Source organism: Saccostrea cucullata, unplaced genomic scaffold (genome assembly GCF_032062105.1).
Source record: "Saccostrea cucullata isolate Sc308-1 unplaced genomic scaffold, CSIRO_AGI_Scuc_v1 ctg1690, whole genome shotgun sequence".
Classification (NCBI taxonomy): domain Eukaryota; kingdom Metazoa; phylum Mollusca; class Bivalvia; order Ostreida; family Ostreidae; genus Saccostrea; species Saccostrea cuccullata.
This window is the reverse complement of record NW_026938776.1, coordinates 26,601-47,478: the sequence shown is the minus strand read 5'-3', so window position 1 is coordinate 47,478 and position 20,878 is coordinate 26,601. Positions and strand designations below refer to the sequence as shown.

At 33.8% G+C, this 20,878-nt stretch overlaps 1 protein-coding gene and 1 long non-coding RNA gene across 3 annotated transcripts in view; one reads left to right on the top strand and one right to left on the bottom strand.

Moving 5' to 3' along the window:
- Positions 1–6,397, top strand: part of LOC134251233 (uncharacterized) — a 33,310-nt gene extending 26,913 nt beyond the window's left edge. The window contains exons 12-15 of the mRNA XM_062733619.1: positions 1,440–1,550; positions 1,902–3,976; positions 4,249–4,326; positions 5,346–6,397. Of these exons, the coding sequence (XP_062589603.1) occupies positions 1,440–1,550; positions 1,902–3,976; positions 4,249–4,297 (2,235 nt within the window). The 3' untranslated portion in view covers positions 4,298–4,326; positions 5,346–6,397. The remainder of the gene's footprint in view (positions 1–1,439; positions 1,551–1,901; positions 3,977–4,248; positions 4,327–5,345) is intronic.
- Positions 6,398–11,019: 4,622 nt separating this feature from the next.
- Positions 11,020–18,155, bottom strand: LOC134251231 (uncharacterized). 2 transcript variants are annotated; one of them, XR_009988691.1, is made up of 5 exons: positions 17,583–18,155; positions 16,555–16,809; positions 16,121–16,458; positions 12,957–13,774; positions 11,020–12,126 (listed from the first exon to the last, which is right to left on the bottom strand). It is a non-coding gene; the product is annotated as an uncharacterized LOC134251231 (long non-coding RNA). The 2 variants fall into 2 exon arrangements; XR_009988690.1 differs by having other exon boundaries at positions 16,555–16,812; positions 17,583–18,154.
- Between the last annotated feature and the right edge of the window lie 2,723 nt (positions 18,156–20,878).

Below are 20,878 nucleotides of genomic sequence, written 5' to 3'. Positions count from 1 at the left end.
GAAAATGTCATTAATATACTTGTCAAATTTTTGGAACAAAGAACAACCACTTGCTACGTTGTACAGTGTAATTATTTCTTTGATCATTCATAATTTTTATTTTAAAAATAAGTGTATAAATCAGTGTGTCATTAAACAAAACAGTATTTAATCGAAAAAATATATTATGAAATGCAGATTAATTTAATAAATTGGTAGTTTTTCAATTAAGTTGATAGAGAGAAAAGTACAAAAATTAATTGGTAGATTGCCTAAATTTTCAATTCTTAACTGATATGATTTTTGCTATCATTTTATTTTACTGCAAACCAGGATAAAAAAACCTAATTTTACATTGATGTATATTTTGTTTTGTTGTGATACCTGTATTAGTTTATTATTCAATTAAAATTTTTTTAATTAGATATTCAACAAACTATAATTTTATTTTGGCCTGACTCTAATCTGATGTTATATATTATACTTTAACCAACTTTTATTTGTGAGCGAAAAATATCAATGAGCTATGTGACTTCTTTTCACATACATGTATAAATATTTTAAACCAATATTTATATAACCTGATTATCTATATGTATTTATGTAGAAGTTTTCAGTACCAGGGGTTTTTAATATATGTAAAAGTCACAGCTGAATTTCAGATTGATTAATATCGAACAGGTGAAAACAATTGGGTAATTGTTGGCTTACATATATACTAAGCACTGGCTTATACTTTAACCAACTTTTATTTGTTAGTGAAAATTTTCTGTTTTTTTTCTAGTTTTTTTTATGGTTGCTTTCAAATTTGGTATGGTAATTCAGTAAGAAATATTTTTGATGCAATTTGGTTCCATTATCTATTTGTGTATTTATGTAAGAATGAACTTTTTTTATGGTTGTCCAATATATAAATTTGGTATGGTAGTCAGTAGGTGAATTTCACATTTTGATGCTAAGTTTGGTTCTCTATGTCTTCTGGTTTGGAGCTGGTGAAAAAATATACGTTGTCAAAGAGAGATAAGAAATTGTTGAATGTTTACATAGGATTATATACCTATAGAAAATCCAACTACTATCTGTCACATTGTAATTACACCTCTGTCTGCAAATCTTTATTTTGAAGTTAATTAGTCCATTTTGAAATCAAATGTGGATTTAAATATAATTTTTTATAATTTATTTTTGTTTAATTGTTATGATTTCATTGACCAAGGAAACATTTTTTGATTTTCCACACAAATACACAGCAAAACAAATGGTTAGCATTGATAAAAAATATTTGCAAGTTAAAGAAGGTCACAAGTCTTGTGGATATTTCTTGCTTAAAAGTTGTATACCGTTACATGTATATTTCCTGTATAATCTATGATATGTTAAAAGAAATTTTATTTGAGTCAATAATAAATTTATATATATATGAAATTTAAAAATATGCATTTGCCTATTTCATGTTTTAGGTGGAAGGCAAAGAAGCTGAGTCTGTTCCACCATACAAAAGATTCACCAAAAACATCGTCAACAAGTCAGTTGTGACAAATCTTGGAGATTTTTCTTGCACACAAATAAAAGTTGGTTTACTGTATTTATTGTCTAATCGAGGATATGTTTAATGAAGTTTTACTCAAGCCAATAATAAATATAACTGAAATTTTAAATAAAATATGCAATTGCCTATTTCCTGTTTAAGGTGGAAGGCTGGTTGTTAATTAATTCATTAATTAAAATTAAATAAAAAGTAATTTTCATATTAATTATGGCTACTGTTATTCCAACATATGTGATATTTGGAATTTTTTTTTTTTTGGGGGGGGGGGGGGAAGAAAAAGTCTAAGGGAGGTAATCCAATGTAAATTTAAAATATGTTTCTTTTCCTTCATGACATGAATTTTTGGCATATGAAAATGTTTAATAAGTGAAAGACATGTGTTATAGATACCAGCAAGGATGAAAGTATGAGAACAGATGATGCTTCTCCAATGATCACACGTCATTCAGATCCCAAAACTTCATCATCAGTCATCCATGTATCACAAGCCATTCATCCCATTCCACGAAAACCACCAACTCCCGAAGGAGTTCCCACCTCCCAGGATCAAGAGAGGGAACCACCAGAGACATTCGAATCCACTGTAGTTGTTCCAGCCAATCAGGATCCAAGAAAAATCATCCACACCGACAAAGGAGTGGAAATATCGCTCACCATCAAGTTACCTAAAGCTAACGTCAGCTTGCCTAGAGACCTCTCACAACATGAGCTCAGTGTACCCAGAAGCCAAAGAGGAAAATCTGTGGATGCTTCCAAAGTCACCATGAGTCAAGTCAGTGAAATCAGTGAAACATGTTCAGCGTCGGATATTACCGAAATGAAGTTCCCCGAGCTGTTGATACCCGAATGGAAAAAGACAACGGATGGAGGGCTAATGAAGGTGGGGAGGCTGGCAGTGGAGGAACCCGTTCTGAGTAACTCGGTCCCTTCAGTGGCCAGTCATCCACTCAGTGAAACCATTCCAGTGACCTCGGATTCATCTCAGTCAGATTCAGGTCACTACACTTCTGTTTCTGCCGATGTATCCAAGGAGAAATCTGTGGACCAAAGGGTTCCTGTTATCACTGAAGATCAGGCCAGAACTCTGGAACAGATGGCCCAGAACAAGAGACATACATTTACTGGAGTGATGGACACAGGGTCTGATACTGCCATTGCAGCTAAACCTCTCAAACAAACGTCAGTTACGATAAGTCCTATGATCTGTAGACGAACTTACGAGTCAAGTGTTCATTGGCCAAGGTTGAGAAATATATCAAATATTCACAGGATCAAACCAGCTGAAGAACTTCTGCAAGAAAGCAGGAGATATAGACAAGGTCAATCCATTTACATGACAAGAATTTTACAAAAGTATGCTCTAAGTGAAGAAACCAAAAAATATTTTGATGAAAGACAGTCAAGTTATGACAAAGAAAATTTTGCTCATCATGGCTATGTGAAAACCATAGTGCAGAGGTTATCGCGTGAGGGAACTCCTGATTCGGGAGGTAGCAGCAGTAATGTCTCCACCAAGCCAGGAACCTCAATCACAATACACAGGGCGGATTCCCCGCGAACAAAGTCTGAATTTGTACAACAAATCGTGAGAAAACTCTCAGCTCCCAGTGGACCAGGTCAATCTAGAACTGGTGTTGCTCCCTTAAAAGATTTAACCAATGGTGTTGGTGTGAAAAAATTGGCTCAGGCATTTGACAGTGGAAGAAATACCCCAGAAAAAACTCTCTCTGACACTGAGCAAAAACCATTCAAATCTGTGTTAGTGACAAGCTTGAGACAAAAGAGTCATGACTTAGGTCACATTTCCTTTGATTCATCTTCATCCACTTCAACTTTAACTTCTCCGAATACAACAGAAGATTTTGATCCATTTGATGGTAGAAAAGAATCAACTGTTAGTGAACATGTGATAAATTTTTCATCCATGCCATTGTTAAGTGTAGCAGAGGAGGACTCTTCAGATACAAATAATGGCTACAGGGAACGGGCAGCCACGACGTGCGAGGCCAGCTCATCTCAAGGAGCCAGGAGCAGTCAGATCGATGAGATCCATGCTTTCTCCGATAGCGACATTTCCTGTCCGTCTTCTGGTAAACGCCACATATCTCATAAGACAATAGTCCCAGCAGGTGCCACAAAGATGGAAATTGTGTTTCCCCAAAGACTCACAGAAAAAGGCAGTGGAAAGGTGAAAATGGGAACAATAGGACTGCTATGTCAACAGACAATGTTGTCGTTTGATCTCGGTTTGACAATGAAAGCAGAGCAGCAGCAACAGAAGGAAACAACGGAAGTGAGACTCCGAAAAAAGAGCGAGGGTGAAGAGGAAAGACCCCGGCCACTCTCTTCATGTTCCGACACCTCAAACGAGGAAAAGAAAAAAGCCAAATCCAAATTTTTTGAATCCAACTGGTTGCAAAGGCCAAGAAGGTTTTTCAAAGTTTCGAAGTAAGTGATTCTTTTTTTTATAATTGCAGATTTCAGGAGACATGGGAAATCTTAATCATGAATTTTCCAATAAATTTGAAAATTACTAATAATTAAACCAAATACATTTCCTTTTTATTTAACTGCATTTTCTATCAATTATTTATTATTTTCTATTGAGACAGGACATGAAATGTTAAGTAGATCTTACTAATAACATTTAATTATGATTCTGTACCGAAAATCTGAACCAGGAAAACACATAAAAATTGTTGAAAATCTGATCATTTTAGATGCTGCGATAGAACAGCTTCAGAAAATATTAATGTTTTTGATAGATGAAGGAGCTTTTGAAAATATTCCGGAGATTGGTAATTTAAAGTTTTGGCAATAACACCAAACATCTATGTACATGTAGTGTTGTAAATAATGAATGTCACTGAAAATTAAATTCTCTCATATTGCTGGGGTATGTCTCTTTGGTTTTCAGACTAGAGCACTTTCTTCAGTTTTTTTTTATTCTTAACATTTTCTATTCTTGGCTGACTGGCTATGTTGAAAGTTTGAAGAGTTCTCATTGATTGCATATCATATAATTTAAAGTGATATACTAATTTTGCATCAAATTATTGAAACTTTATTTCATCAATTTTTTTAATTTCATACTCCATCTTGATTTTAAACAAAGTACCTCAACTAATGAAAAAGTCACTTCATTTACTTTCCTACAACTTTATACTGCAATGTTTCAGCAAAATAACTACAATTTTTGAAGTACACATACATGTATAGAATATTGTAGGCAACTGAAAATCAATTCAACACACATTTACTTACACACTTCCAAAAGCTAGATATTAATTCTAACTGTGTGTTGTAAAAAAAAAATTATCAAGATAAAGTTAAAAGCAAGAAAAAAACTTATAAAGGAATGTCTATGTTATTTTGATGATTTGCAAATCTCTTACTATTCCATCTTTAATAAATCTAACACTGAGCTGTAATAAAAATTTATGTTTAGTAACATATTGGTGCATGGAAATGGTTCTGAATTTAATACTTGTCACAATTAATAATTAAAGTTCACTCTCAATCTGACACCAAAAATAAAAAGCCTATTAACTTCTAAACCTTGTAGAATGTTAATTAATCTTAGATCTTTAATTTAACTAAAATTACTGAAATAGCATATTTCATACCTATAATAAGAATCTTTACATGCATGATAAAATTCATGATTGAATGGGCTTTGAGATTGGCTGGAAATTTGACTGATGCTTTGTTGCAGTGTTCACATTTATTACATGTACAGTATCCATTCTGGAATTTACCAATACGTTTTTTAAATTTCAAAAAATTAATTTGAAATCTGTTTCTTGTAAATTTTCAGATGCTGACACTTATTGAGTGTGTAAGGTCTGACAAACTGGAGTTGTGTTATACAGGAAGGAAGCTACTGTTGTCATGGAGATGATCACCTGTTTCCATGACATCAAAGATGGCCGCACTCCATGAAGACGCCACAATGGGGACTCACTCAAGCCCCAAAGCAGTAGACGAGTAGAGGCCGTCCAGTTCAAGTGACCATTACTGGTCAAGACAGTTATCTGGACCATTCTCTAACTGCTGTCCAAGGAAAGGAACGACACTCAACTTGATAAAAAATAAAATCCAACTGAAAAAAAAAATCTCCATAAATGACCTTTATTTCAGCAAAATTGTTTTCGCAAATTGGCTTTGCAACCTAGTTACAGGACATTTTAAATCATGAACCTTCGGTAGAAACCTCAATTATAGTTTGTTCTTTCATATATGTTCATTGAATAAAGATTGCTCTGACCAAAAGGTGGTATAATGATCTAGTCTAATTTTCATCTCATCGGATAAAATCTGGACATTTTTATCCTGATTTGTGTATTTATAAATTCTTCTGTATTCAATGTTCTGCCAAATCCTGGTCATAGTCGTTTCATCCATTTAGTCATAGATGATATAAGATACATACAGGGCACACAGAAGATATTGTAGATATTTGGAATGAATTAATTTATAAAGATTTTAAAATAGAATAATATATTATTGAGAAAGAAAAATTATATAGAATATGGGGAAAAAATGTAATTTGATTTTAGACATATATTTTGTTTAGATATTTTTAAAAAAAATCTAAAAATATACCATGTAGATTGATGTAGCATTAAATGCATCTAGATTGGTACTATAACAGTATTGTTCTTGATGGTAGCATAAAATGCAAAACCTGCCAAAGAAAGTGTGCTAAGTCCATTCACTATACATGAATCTCGGTTATAATTCTTCACCCCTTAGAATTTTACTGGGTTTCTCAATATTTACAACCAACAAAATGGTGCTATATATATACAGATATCATGCAGTTTGTGTGTTTGATTAATGATGTCAGAATAAAAACAATGAAAGTTAGTTTGTTTTTGTATTCTTTATAATGTTGTATGCACATGGACCTCTTTCCATGAAATAGAAGAAAATCTGTTTTAAGGGGGGACCATCTTCGGAAACCCACGGGTGATCTCGTCTTTACTTATCACCGGGTGATAAGTAAAGACGAGATCACCCGTGGGTTTCCGACGATGAGGGGGGACCTATGTCGTTCTATGTCAAAGCAGCGTTATGTGACGTCACAATAGCGACGTTTGTTTTTACCTGTTGACTTTTGCAACTGTGGTATAGGCTTACCATTGTTAATAATCAATAGCGTACACAATTTACAAAAAGAAAATTTATACATCTTTCATGGCAGTTTTATTTGATCAATGGAGTGGTCATATTAGAAATCTCTTCCTTCGATAAAACTAGGAAAAATTTTAAAATGTACTTGTACCTATATTTGCTTATGATTAGTACATGTATAAAGTCATTCCTAGGATAATTCTTATAGGAGTTGGTTGTTGACGGGGAAGAGGTGTGTGTGTGTGGGGGGGGGGGGGGGGAGAGAAACAGAATGATTGGAATCAAAAGGAACAGATTAAATCAGTGTAAATTGTTACTAATCAAAACAAAATACTTCTTTTCCACAAAATAGTTTTATATTCAGATGTTTGCCAGTGCTTGCTTACCCTTGCCTTAGTGCAGAAAGGTCAATGTCTATGACACAGAGTACGAAAATAAAAGAAAACTTCACATTTCTTCTTTATTTTATCATAAAGGTATACTTTTTCTTAATGAAAATAAAGAGATAATTCATTTCTTTCAAAAAATATGAATTACAAAATTTTCACACAAAGACTTTTTAAGATATTATCTTTTAAGCATGTCGGAATTGCAAAAATACGACAAGAAAAATGGGGTAATACTTACTTTGTGTGCCATTATAATTTTTCATGCGAGATGAATTATAAAGATTTTAACTTCATTTTAAAGATACAAGTCAAATAATTTAAATACATGTTGATTTTGAATGTGATTTGACATTTTTGATTCTTTTTAGCACATATTTGAGGTAGAACAATAATATCTGAAGATATCTATTTTTAGCATTTCACACTTTTTGCACGTGCTCCTGTGTATAAGCATATAAAGGTATTGTTTTAAATACCTTAAAATTAAGAGCAAGTAGTCATGAAAGACATTGGTCCCCCCTTAATTCAAATTTTCTAGTATATTCAAGTTCTGTTGGTAGTTCCCTCTCGAGAATTTTTCACTCAGATGGAGACGCTAACACTTGCCGGGGGAGAGCAGCTGCTACAATTTGTTCATATACTCCGCTCGTATAGCTAAGAGACAATTATGACGTGACAATGAACTTAGAAACATTTTTTTTCCTGACCTTGCATCTTCACTAACTAAGGATGCTTGCATATTTCTTTGACTACCTGTGACTTCTTTATTGTCATTTACATTTAACTTACATTGTAACCCTGCCCTACCCCCTGGTGTCATGACTTAAGCAAAATTTAAATCAACACTACCTAAGAATATGCTTCCATATTAATATGACTATCATAGCTTTGCCATTTTTGAAGATTTTAAAAGATTTTTTCTTTAAATTTTATGTAAAACTTGGATACCATAATGGGATCTACACTACCTGAGGAAGCTTACATATAAATATGATCATTCCTATTGAATCTTGAATCTACACTATCTGAGGATGCTTCCCTATAAGTTTCATCTTTCCTGGCACAGTGGTTCTTGAGTAGATTTTTAAAGCATTTTCCTATATATTTCTATGTAATACTTTGATTGGCCACTGTGGCTCCGCCCTATTGCGGGGGTTATGATTTGAACAAACCTGAATCTACACTACCTGAGGATGCTTCCATATAAATATGATCATTCATGCCTTTGCTATTCTTGAAAAGAAGATACTGGTATTTAAAGAATTTCCCTATATATTTCTATGTAAAACTTTGATCGACCATTGTGGCCCCGCCCTACCCCCAGGGGTCATGATTTGAAGAAACTTAAATCTAGACTACCTGAGGATGCTTCTCTATAAGTATCACTTTTCCTAGCACAGTGGTTCTTGAGACATACCACCAAATTTTTTACAATTTCTGACTCATATCCCCTTGAATAACGCCAAGTTTGTTTGAAATTGGCCCAGTAGTTCTGGAGAAGAAGATGAAAATGTGAAAATTTCATGACTCCAACAACAACAACGACAAAGGTGACAGACAACGGACAAATTTTGATCAGAAAAGCTCACTTGAGCCTTTATAAAGAATGCTTTATATCACATTTGGTTAAAATTGCCATTGTCCCAGTGGTGATTGAAATGAAGTTGAAGGTGTTAAAAGTTTAGACGGATGGACAATGAGCTTTAGCTCAGGTGACCAAAAAATGACCATGTTTGAAAGCTGGTATCTTGATCTCAAATCTAAGCTATATGCACATCTCTGATATATGTACATGCACAATTAGTCTGGGAAAAGAAAGTTTCTAGCATGAAAACAGCAATAGTTATCTGGACAAAGGAGTACCTTTCTGGCAGACGCCTGCCATTTTCATCGTATTTTTAACTTTGGAAGAAACTGTTAAAATGACTCAGAAAAGATCAAAGAGCGGTAGTTTCATCAACTCCATAAAATGGCCCTTTAATATACCAATTAACTGATCTTACATCCTATTTCCAACATCAACATAATGTAGAGACTTAATATCAGATCCTTTCATTTCATATTTAAAAAAATTCTTCTGAGAACCCAAGTTTTGATACTCAGGCTATGTGAAACTTCAATGTTCTTGAATTTTTATGAAAATGGGTGAGTTTGAGCATCTTCAACTATTGATTAAAATATGAGCCCACCCCACGATCTAAAAATTGTTTCATAGATCAGAGTTTTCCAAAACAGTTCTTTCATTATATAGTTGAAAATTTTAGATCAGAGGTTGGATGTTATGCATTAAAAAACGGATTAAAATTTAGAAATTTTCAAGATTTGAGGTAAATGACGCAATTTATGTCATAATACATGACTAAGAAAAACAAGAGGTCCACATCGCTCACCTGAGCACATCAGTTTGGAAACTCACAAAACAGATCAGAATTGAAAAGTTGACTGAGGGGGTGGGGTGGGGGAGGGGGAGGGGGATTGAATTCTATTATACTACTTGAGAATGCTTCCATATCAATACTGCATATATAACTTTGAACAAGAAAGTTCTTGAGAAAAAAGATTTTTATAGATTTCTTTAACAATCTGTTTGTATATACTAGTATTACTTTGAAATAATTTGAATTTGACTCTCCATCATTTCCCTCCCTACCCCAAAGGGTATCCATGATTTGAACAAATTTAAATCTTCAATACATGACGATGCTTACATGTCAATGTGACCTAGCTAACATAGCTTTTATGTTATTGAGATTTTTCCCTTTATTTTCCTTTGTAAAACTCTGAACCACCATTGAGACCTTTCCCTACCCTTGGAGGTTATGATGTGAACAAATTTAATTCTATATTACCTGAGGATGCTTCCATATAAATATCACTAATATGGCTTTGCTATTCTTTAGAAAAAGATTTTTAAAAATATATTTTACTGTAACACTTGGATCCCCTATTGTGGCCCCACCCTATCCCTAAGGGGTTATGATTTGAACAAACAAGAATCTACAGTATCTGAAGATGCTTCCATAAAAATATCACTAATCATGGCTTTGCAGTACTTGTGAAGAAATTTTTTAAAGATTTCCCTCTATATTCCTATGTAAAACTTTGATCAGTCATTGTGGCCCCACCCTATCCCCGGGGGGTCATGATTTGAACAAATTTGAATGTACACTACCTGAGGATGACAAAATTTGAGTGTCATCTTTCCTGTCCCTATTGATCTTAAGAAATATTTTTCAAGATTTCCCTCTAAATTCCTATGTAAAATTTTGATCGGCCATTGTGGCCCCGCCCTACCCCCGGGGGCCATGATTTGAACAAACTTGAATGTACACTATCTGAGGATGATTTAACATGCCAGTTTCATCTTTCCTGTCCCAATGGTTCTTGAAAGGAATTTTTTAAAGATTTTTCCTATATATTCTTATGTAAAACTTTTACCCAAGGATACTTTGTAGCAAGTTTGGTTGAAATTGGTCCAATGGTTCTTGAGAAGAAGATGAAAATGTGAAAAGCTTACGACAACGACGATGACGACAACGACGGACACATTTTGATCAGAAATTAAAAGCTCACTTGAGCCTTTGGCTCCGATGAGCTAAAAATGTTAGACTTTTTTTCGTATAGATTTGTATAGTAACAAATTTTTTTTTTAATTTTATAACAAATCAAGTTGCATATGAAAATAATGATTTTGCATTCATTTCAGCAAAACACTGCTAGATTATTGAAGATACCATTTGCTAGAAATTGTTTGATAAGATAACTGATGCATTGTACATATCATATGAACTGATATTTTACAATGATTTTTAAAATTTTGATCATTTGAGTGTTCATTAAATTAGCACTCCATAGCACGCACATTCAGTAATGCATTTCATAAACACCAAAACTTCTCCTCTGCTTTTAAGGGCTTGGAACCTTCTGCTTGAAATAACAATTAATTGTTAATTCAAGCAGGCAGCATTAAAAGTTTTGTGCCTTTTTTCAGTTATTTTCTTTCTATCTCATTTTTTCTGTTGTTTTTTTTTTTTTGTTTTTTGTTTTGTTTTTTTTTTTTCTCTTTTATTTTTTTTTTCACTTATATATATATTTTTCCTTTTTTTTTTTTTTTTTTTTTTTGCTTGTTTTTTTTCTTTTTTCTTTCTTTTTTTTTTTTTGCTTGTTTTTTTTTCTTTCATTCTTTTTTCTTTTTTTTTCAGCACAAAACTTGCCAATGAGATTAAAATAATTTTACATTTACAATTCAAAATTCCATACTAAAATTCACAATTTGACACATCAACAATTCACAACTGCATTAAAATATATCACAATTTAACATTTAGAGACAAATCACTATATTACACTTTCAAATACAATATTATATATATTTCTTTCTGAATATCTAGTCACAGCAGAATATTGACTTATTGAGGGATTCAATTTCACAATAAACTATAATAAAGAAAAGGTGACTTTACAAATTATTCTTTCTACAACAGCTGACAGAATTTACACATTCTATGAATACTTATGTCATATTTAACAATCATTACATCTGGAACATATTTAACTTCATCAAAACAATTACAATAACAAACTGTTATCTCATTGGCATAAAAATAAAAAGATAATTAAAGACAAAGCAGCCTCCAACTAGTCCCTTTCAGCTTCTCCTCCCCGGGCCAGCCTGGCAACCGTGGCGGCGAAGGAACTTAAGTTCCAGCCAGTAATGCCCCAGGGTATCGTAAAAACCTACTTACAACTAGCCTTCAACTACTTCATCTTAACAATATGAATATAATTAGCTAATGAAGAAGAAAAAGAAAAGCAGGGGGTCAGTGTGGGAGGAAGACGGAGTACCCGTAGAGAACCCACGTGTCCGAATGGGCGACCCCATACCCTGACATATTCGGACACCCTTTACAAAAATTTATATTTTTAAAAAAGTCTTTGAAAAAAACATTGTTAATAAAATGGATTTACATCAGTGCTTTGAAGATGTGGATTAATCCTGCATTAATTAAGTCCTGCTTCTTCATCCACACAAATGATCTCAAGGATGTTCCTTCTAAAAGTTTCTTTGATTTTCTGTAAATGAACAAGGCAAGAGGTAATTGTCAGGTTTGAATAAAAAAAATTAAGAAGAAACCACATTGCTCACCTGAGCTCTAAAGGTAGAATAAAGTAGAAATCAATACGGTACTTTAGATCACCATATTTTCACAACACCTTAATTTGTAAAGTGACTTAGCTATTTTCACAACACCTTAATTTTTGTAAAGTGACTTAGCTATTTGGTATTAATTAATGAAACAACATTTTCGCTAGCTATATGGTTTCTGTTGTTTATAAACATTGGTAATACAAATATACATGAGAATAAATTTTTCACAAGCAGACAGTCCCTCTTGAGAAATTTTTACTCATAAATAGCACTGCAACATTTTTCAGGGGAGGGATACAAATGTAGACCTTTACTTGGTATTTAGGCTATTGAGCAGTGAGGGATTTTTTTTTGCACCTACTGCAGCATGGCATCACTGTTTATACAATCTCAGTGAAAAACCGGTCTTCTTGTCCCACAGTGGGATTCGAACCCACAATGGTAGGATATCAACTCCTTACTATGCTACTCTGTAGCAGATGCTCTTAAATACCACTGTCCCATGCAACAACAACAAAAATGTGAAATCTAAGTAGAATTTCACACATAAATTATATCAGATGTATCATTCTCGGGTATTAATTTATTGGTATGAATTAAGAGTTAGCATATATGGCTGAACACCATTACAAAATCCAGCTATATATATTGCCAACTACAAAAGAGTCCTGGACTAAAAATTTGGTCTACTAGTTAACTAGACCTTGCTTAATATAAACAATAAGATGATTTGGAATATGAAAATGTCATATACCTGATCAGTATCAGTTATCCACTATGGTATGTCTGGGTGGAAAAGTCTACATCCATCAGAAATAAATTGTCCTCCAGGTGTTTCCACCAAGTCTTGTTGGGAACATCTACATTTTGAAGATCATTGTCCATCAAGCTTGTCTGTGTTTATTGTTTCCACCAATTCCTTTTGGGTGTAGCTGGTGTTTTCACATATTGGAAAATCACTGTCCATCAAGTCTGCCTCAAGATTCATAATGGCCTTGTCTGCTCAAGATTTATTTCACTAAGTCGTTTTGGAAGTATTTGATGTTTTCCCTTCTTTCCGCCAATTCCTTTTTGGTGTAGCCCAGGTGTTTTCACATATTGGAAAATCATTGTCCATCAAGTTTGCCTCAAGATTCATAATGGCCTTGTCTGCTCAAGATTTATTTCACTAAGTCTTTTTGGAAGTATTTGATGTTTTCCCTTCTTTCCGCCAATTCCTTTTTGGTGTAGCCCAGGTGTTTTCACATATTGGAAAATCACTGTCCATCAAGTTTGCCTCAAGATTCATAATGGCCTTGTCTGCTCAAGATTTATTTCACTAAGTCTTTTTGGAAGTTTTTGATGTTTTCCCTTCTTTCTGCCAATTCCATTTTGGTGTAGCCCAGGTGTTTATACATATTGGAAAATCATTGTCCATCAAGTTTGCCTCAAGATTCATAATGGCCTTGCCTCCTCGAGATTTATTTCATTAAGTCCTTTTAGAAGTATTTGCTGTTTTCCCATCTTAAAAGAGGTTCATCAAGCTTGTCTACACTCCAGCAGTTTCCACAAGGTTCTGTTGGCTGCATGCAGCTGCAGTAAGAGTCAGAAGAAAATAAATGGAGAAAATACATCACTGAAGTTTTTTTTAAGGAAAATCCTCTTCAACTTTTTGAACAATTGTTATGTTGTCTCAACAGTTGTTTAACATATACAAAACTTTTTTCAGTTATGTCCCTTAGTTAAATTTCATCCCGAAAAGCGTCGCAGAGAACAGCCACCATTGCGTCCATGACGCTGCATTAACAATCTCTGTAGCAACCATTTCAGTAAACATGTGAATGAATGTAATTTTTCAACGCACTAGCAAAGTGTAATAAACATTTATGATATTCTTGTTGAGATTTTGTTTTTGCATAGAATTTGAATAATAATCGAAGACCATCGAAACATGATACTTAACTGTTATCAGATGATTTCGTCACTAAACTAAAGGACGTCAAACCACACATACAGTCACAAGCGCGGATGCATTAGTTTTTGCGTTAGAAATGGGGGAGGGGAATTATAGGGCAAGGGACTTTGGTATAGCCAGTATATATGTGTTTTCTTATTTTATTTAAGTATACATTAGATTACGACACAGAAGATATATATAAAAAAAATAACAAATCATTGGACAGTTATAATTATTTTAAAAGCGGCATTCTTCATTCTTTCATCAACGATCATTTTAAAATTAAAATGGCTCCTAATAAATTGTATACCCAGATTTTCACATTTTATATGCAACATTCGACTTAGTTGGCACTAAAGTTTGATTTTAAAGAAAAGAAGGTTTTCTTACATAACTTTGAATAGTAAAATGTATTGTCATCAGACTTGAAAAGTTAAACTGAATATGTTGTGAGGTTAGATCTAACACACATGTGCCTGGGTATTATATTCATATGCATAGAGCTACTGTCTGATTTTTTCAGTATACATAAGATCAGATGGTTAAATATTAATAATTATATCCAATTCCTAAACTGTAAGTTTTAAAAGGATCATAGCAAATACAGTGGACCTTCAGATATCCGGACGCCAGATATCCGGATGCTTCAATATCCATGGTTTTTATATTGGAATGAAATTTTTAAATGTTATTCTGTCTTGTTTAACTGGTGATTCAGATATCACATGTCCGGACAAATTGACTGGGAACCAAAGCGTCCGGATAAATGAGGGTCCACTGTAGTCAAATTAAGCATCAGATACGTAGTTCTGCATGACAAAATTAATGAAACAAACCCTCCAAAAAAGTATTTGAGATTGATTTCATTTTAACTTTTTAAATTATTTAAAAAAAACATTTTCAAAGTGTGCATGTAACCATGCATCATCATGCCAAAGTACATTTTCTTTTTATTTGCGAAAAAAATAATCATAAAAAAAATCTTGAGCGGTGCTGACAATGTTTTTCTACATGTACAATATTTTTTTTACATAAAAAATTATCAGTATATGTTTCATAATTGTTTTACATTCTTGATATGTGGTTTATTTATTTTTACAATTAGGCCTTTATTAATGATGAAGATAACGAGAAAATAACATTTTGTTTGCGCTTTATTTCTGTCTTTTAAAAGAAGTTTTATAAAATTTACATAACATGTGAGACTTCTAAAAATAAAAAATAAACATCAGTACATGTATTTATATCATAATTTCCCTATACCCCGAAATATATGTACGTATCAAATTCACAGCATAATTTGAACACTAGAAACCAAATGACCCTATTGCATGGTTAGAGGTGAAATTCAAGAGATAACTGAGGTATTTCAATTGTCAATAATTTACTAACCAATGTATTTTTACATTTATTTTAACCATTGAATAGAATCCTCGACCACAAGCCCTGTTGCATTTACATGCAGTACATATAGAATCTAAGTTTCCCAGGTGAGAAAAACTGAATTGGATTCCGTTTATATCCGTATAATTCAGAAAGTTCAAGGGGGGCCGGAGTGCAACACCGTGGACAAGCTATCTTGTGATAAATATATAATAAATCATAAATGAATTAGTAAAAAAAACTTTCTTTGTTTTTAGATAAGATTGGCAATTTAAAAAATATATATATGAGGTTTTCAATTTAATTTCAATAATCGTGTAGTACTAAGGCATTCACGGTTGTATGGCGGATGCGTCATGTGACTAGTAATGGCAACGCTCAGCTACTGTGACGTAATTGCGGGAAAAAAGTTGTGTATATGTTTTATATTATTAAGCAAACATTCAATATTGGTGTAAAGTATTGGTTTATCTAGCTGAACATCATAACAAAAGTTAGGTATTGCTGATTTTAAGAAACAAGATCAGCTAAAATTTTAGCCAGCTAGTTAATTTGACTTTGTTAATAAAATGATCTTAGATTATGATAATGTCACATACCTGATAAATTTCATATCAGCATCATTTGGCTATTCATCCTCCAGTTGTTTCTATCAGGTCCTTTTAGGTTCATCTGCTGTTTTCACCATGTACTGTTGGGTGCATTTGCTGTTTCCACATCTTGGAAGATCAGCAAATACTGGCTATGCATCATCCAGTTGTTTCTATCAGTGTCCAGTTGGGTGCAGCTGCTGTTACACAGGTCTTGTTGAAGTCATCTGCTGTTTCAACATCTTGGAAGATTAGCATCCATTGGCCCTGCCTCCTCCAGCTGTTTCAACCATGTCATGCCCTAGCTTGTTTACAATTGCAAACTTTTTCGTCTCTGACCAGTGGAGCTAAAAAGAAGCCAGGCTAAAAAGAATAAGTCAGCTAGTAAATTTGACATGGTTAATTAAATGATCTTTAATCATGATTTTCTCATATACATGTACCTGATCAGTGTCAATTATCTCCTTTGATATGTCTTGTTTGGAAGGTCAACATCATCAGGCAAGTCTCCTCCAGTTGTATCCACCTGTTGGGTCCATCTTCTGTATCCATCAAGTCCGAGGAGTGCATCTACTGTTTCCATCATGTCTTGTTGGGTCCATTTGCTGTCTCCAACATGGTCAGTAGGATACATCTGCTGTTTCCATCAAGGCCAGTGGAGTGCATCTTCTGTTTCCACCAAGGAGAGTAGGGTGCATCTGCTAAAAATATCAACAGCTTTTTTCACTGCATGCATTTTACACCAAAATACCCTAGTCAGTCCCTTTCAACTAAGATTTCATTTCCTTAATTTCTTAGATTTACATAACTTTTATTCTGTTTCTTAAATTTGTTGTCTTTAATTTGTTTAAAATGAACGCATACCTTAAATCTGGAAATTTTTACGTCAATTTTATTTTGCGAACCTGGGTCAAAATGCTGTTAATTTTTACGTTTCAAAATTTAGCGAATGACCACATCTTTGTTTACATTTCTTATTGTAAAATTATTTTTACGAAAAATAATTTTGCGAATGCATTGAACTCGCAAATTTGCCAAAAATTTATCTACAGCAAAAATTTCCAGATTTATGGTAATAAAGGTGACAATTTAATAAAGATTTATAGAATTTTTCATTGAAAAAATAAAATGACAACCTGAGAAAGATCTCTGTTGTTATAAGGATGATGACTATGAAACTTGGCTGTATATATTATGGATTTGAAATGGAATATTATAAAGCTAATTGTCTAACAACAATACTTCATTTCAGTTTTCTATATACAGCAAAACTCGTTTAGTAGGAACACGGATGTTGCCAAATCACGGTTATAGTGAAGTTATCTTGGATCTCCCAGCTTTATAAATTTAATGAATTCCATATTTGGAAATAACGAATTATGGATAGTGATTTTATAGTTCTGATGACTTCGTTTTAACCGAGTTTAACTGTATTTTTCAATTATTATCAATTCAATATTTTCTATCTTACCTTATCGATGATGGTTTAGAATTTGGCTTATTTCTCTTCATCTTTAGTGAACAGTGTCCAACTATAAAATACTAACAAAATTTTAAAATAGAGCTAAAATAATAGATTCAGTAAAACTTGTTTGGTACAAACACAGATATTGTGAATTCACAGATATAGTGAAATTATCATGAATCCCTAGCTATAAAAATTTTGTGAAATCATTTCAAGAATATAACAAATAATGCATATAGCGAAATATTTATATCATAGCTAGGTTCCAGCGACTTCTTTAAAACCAAGTTTTACTGTATTAAGGCCCTCAATAAGATGGATGTTTTTGGGTGAAACACACTGTTTCCTCATTATCCAACATGTCTAATGTTGATACTAATGCACAACACAACAATGAACATTAGACATATTCCTTGGAATAAATGCAATAACAAATAAAACTCAGAACAATAATAATTAACATAAATTCATAACTATCATAACAAATAACTAAAAATCTCAACTAAAGCAAATAACTAAAACTCATAACTATAAAAAATAACTAAACTTATAACAACTAGATAAAACTCATAACAATAACAACTAACTAACACTCATAACAATAACAAATACTTAAAAATCACAACAAAAGCAAATAACTTGAGCTCCTTACAAGTAAAATTCATGACTGCCTCAATAATAAATAACTGAAAGTCATAACAATGTCAACTAATAAAAACCTTGAAAACATAATGTAACAAATAACAAATTAAACATGAAAATTAACAACTTCTACAACCCTCATAAACAAAAAACTATAACAACTCAATAAACAAATAATAATTATAAAAACCTAATGATCAAATAACAAGAAATACTAACAAAGGAAACAAAATAGAAATCAAAAAGTAAGAACTGAAATAACAAAGAGACCTAACATCAAAATAATACAAAAAAACCCTCCAGTCCAGCGTTGTTGGCATGCTGTTCCAATATGCCCAGCCTCCTCCAACGATGAAAAGCCCGCCGCCTCCAACTGCATCATTTCCAACGATGATATCCCGGCAAAGAGAGAACAGAGAAGATTAGACAAAGAAAAAACAACAGAACAAAAAACAGAAAGAAACAACTACTACAAAAAATGTGTTGAGAGTGGGGGAGGGAAGAGAAATGTTAGTACAAATTAGTAAGAGTGCACAAATGATAATGAAACCAACTCACCTTTGCATTTCCTTAACAACTAAGCAATACCTCTACTCCAGCGTTGTTGGCATGCTGTTCCAATATGCCCAACCTCCTCCCAGTCCTCCAACGATGAAAAGCCCGCCGCCTCCAACTGCATCATTTCCAACGATGATATCCCGGCAAAGAGAGAACAGAGAAGATTAGACAAAGAAAAAACAACAGAACAAAAAACAGAAAGAAACAACTACTACAAAAAATGTGTTGAGAGTGGGGGAGGGAAGAGAAATGTTAGTACAAATTAGTAAGAGTGCACAAATGATAATGAAACCAACTCACCTTTGCATTTCCTTAACAACTAAGCAATACCTCTACTCCAGCGTTGTTGGCATGCTGTTCCAATATGCCCAACCTCCTCCCAGTCCTCCAACGATGAAAAGCCCGCCGCCTCCAACTGCATCATTTCCAACGATGATATCCCGGCAAAGAAAAAACAGAGAAGATTAGACAAAGAAAAAACAACAGAACAAAAAACAGAAAGAAACAACTACTACAAAAAATGTGTTGAGAGTGGGGGAGGGAAGGGAAATGTTAGTACAAATTAGTAAGAGTGCACAAATGATAATGAAACCAACTCACCTTTGCATTTCCTTAACAACTAAGCAATACCTCTACTCCAGCGTTGTTGGCATGCTGTTCCAATATGCCCAGCCTCCTCCCAGTCCTCCAACGATGAAAAGCCTGCCGCCTCCAACTGCATCATTTCCAACGATGATATCCCGGCAAAGAGAAAACAGAGAAGATTAGACAAAGAAAAAAACAACAAAACAAAAAAGAGACAGAAAGAACTACTACAAAATATGTGTTGAGAGTGGGGGAGGGAAGGAAACTGTTAGTACTAATTAGTTAGAGTGCACAAATGATAATGAAACCAACTCACCTTTGCTTTTCCTTAACAACTAAGCAATACCTCTACTCCAGCGTTGTTGGCATGCTGTTCCAATATGCCCAGCCTCCTCCCAGTCCTCCAACGATGAAGAGCCCGCTGCCTCCAACTGCATCATTTCCAACGATGATATCCCGGCAAAGAGAAAACACGGAAGATTAGACAAAGAAAAAAACAACAAAACAAAAAAGAGACAGAAAGAACTACTACAAAATATGTGTTGAGAGTGGGGGAGGGAAGGAAACTGTTAGTACTAATTAGTAAGAGTGCACAAATGATAATGAAACCAACTCACCTTTGCTTTTCCTTAACAACTAAGCAATACCTCTACTCCAGCGTTGTTGGCATGCTGTTCCAATATGCCCAGCCTCCTCCCAGTCCTCCAACGATGAAAAGCCCGCCGCCTCCAACTGCATCATTTCCAACGATGATATCCCGGCAAAGAGAAAACAGAGAAGATTAGACAAAGAAAAAAACAACAAAACAAAAAAGAGACAGAAAGAACTACTACAAAATATGTGTTGAGAGTGGGGGAGGGAAGGAAACTGTTAGTACTAATTAGTAAGAGTGCACAAATGATAATGAAACCAACTCACCTTTGCTTTTCCTTAACAACTAAGCAATACCTCTACTCCAGCGTTGTTGGCATGCTGTTCCAATATGCCCAACCTCCTCCCAGTCCTCCAACGATGAAAAGCCCGCCGCCTCCAACTGCATCATTTCCAACGATGATATCCCGGCAAAGAAAAAACAGAGAAGATTAGACAAAGAATAAAAAACAACAGAACAAAAAACAGAAAGAAACAACTACTACAAAAAATGTGTTGAGAGTGGGGGAGGGAAGGGAAATGTTAGTACAAATTAGTAAGAGTGCACAAATGATAATGAAACCAACTCACCTTTGCATTTCCTTAACAACTAAGCAATACCTCTACTCCAGCGTTGTTGGCATGCTGTTCCAATATGCCCAGCCTCCTCCCAGTCCTCCAACGATGAAGAGCCGCCTCCAACTGCACATTTCCAACGATGATATCCCGGCAAAGAGAAAACAGAGAAGATTAGACAAAGAAAAAACAACAGAACAATAAAACAAAGAACTACTACAAAATATGTGTTGATAGTGGGGGAGGGAAGGGAAATGTTAGTACTAATTAGTAAGAGTGCACAAATGATAATGAAACCAACTCACCTTTGC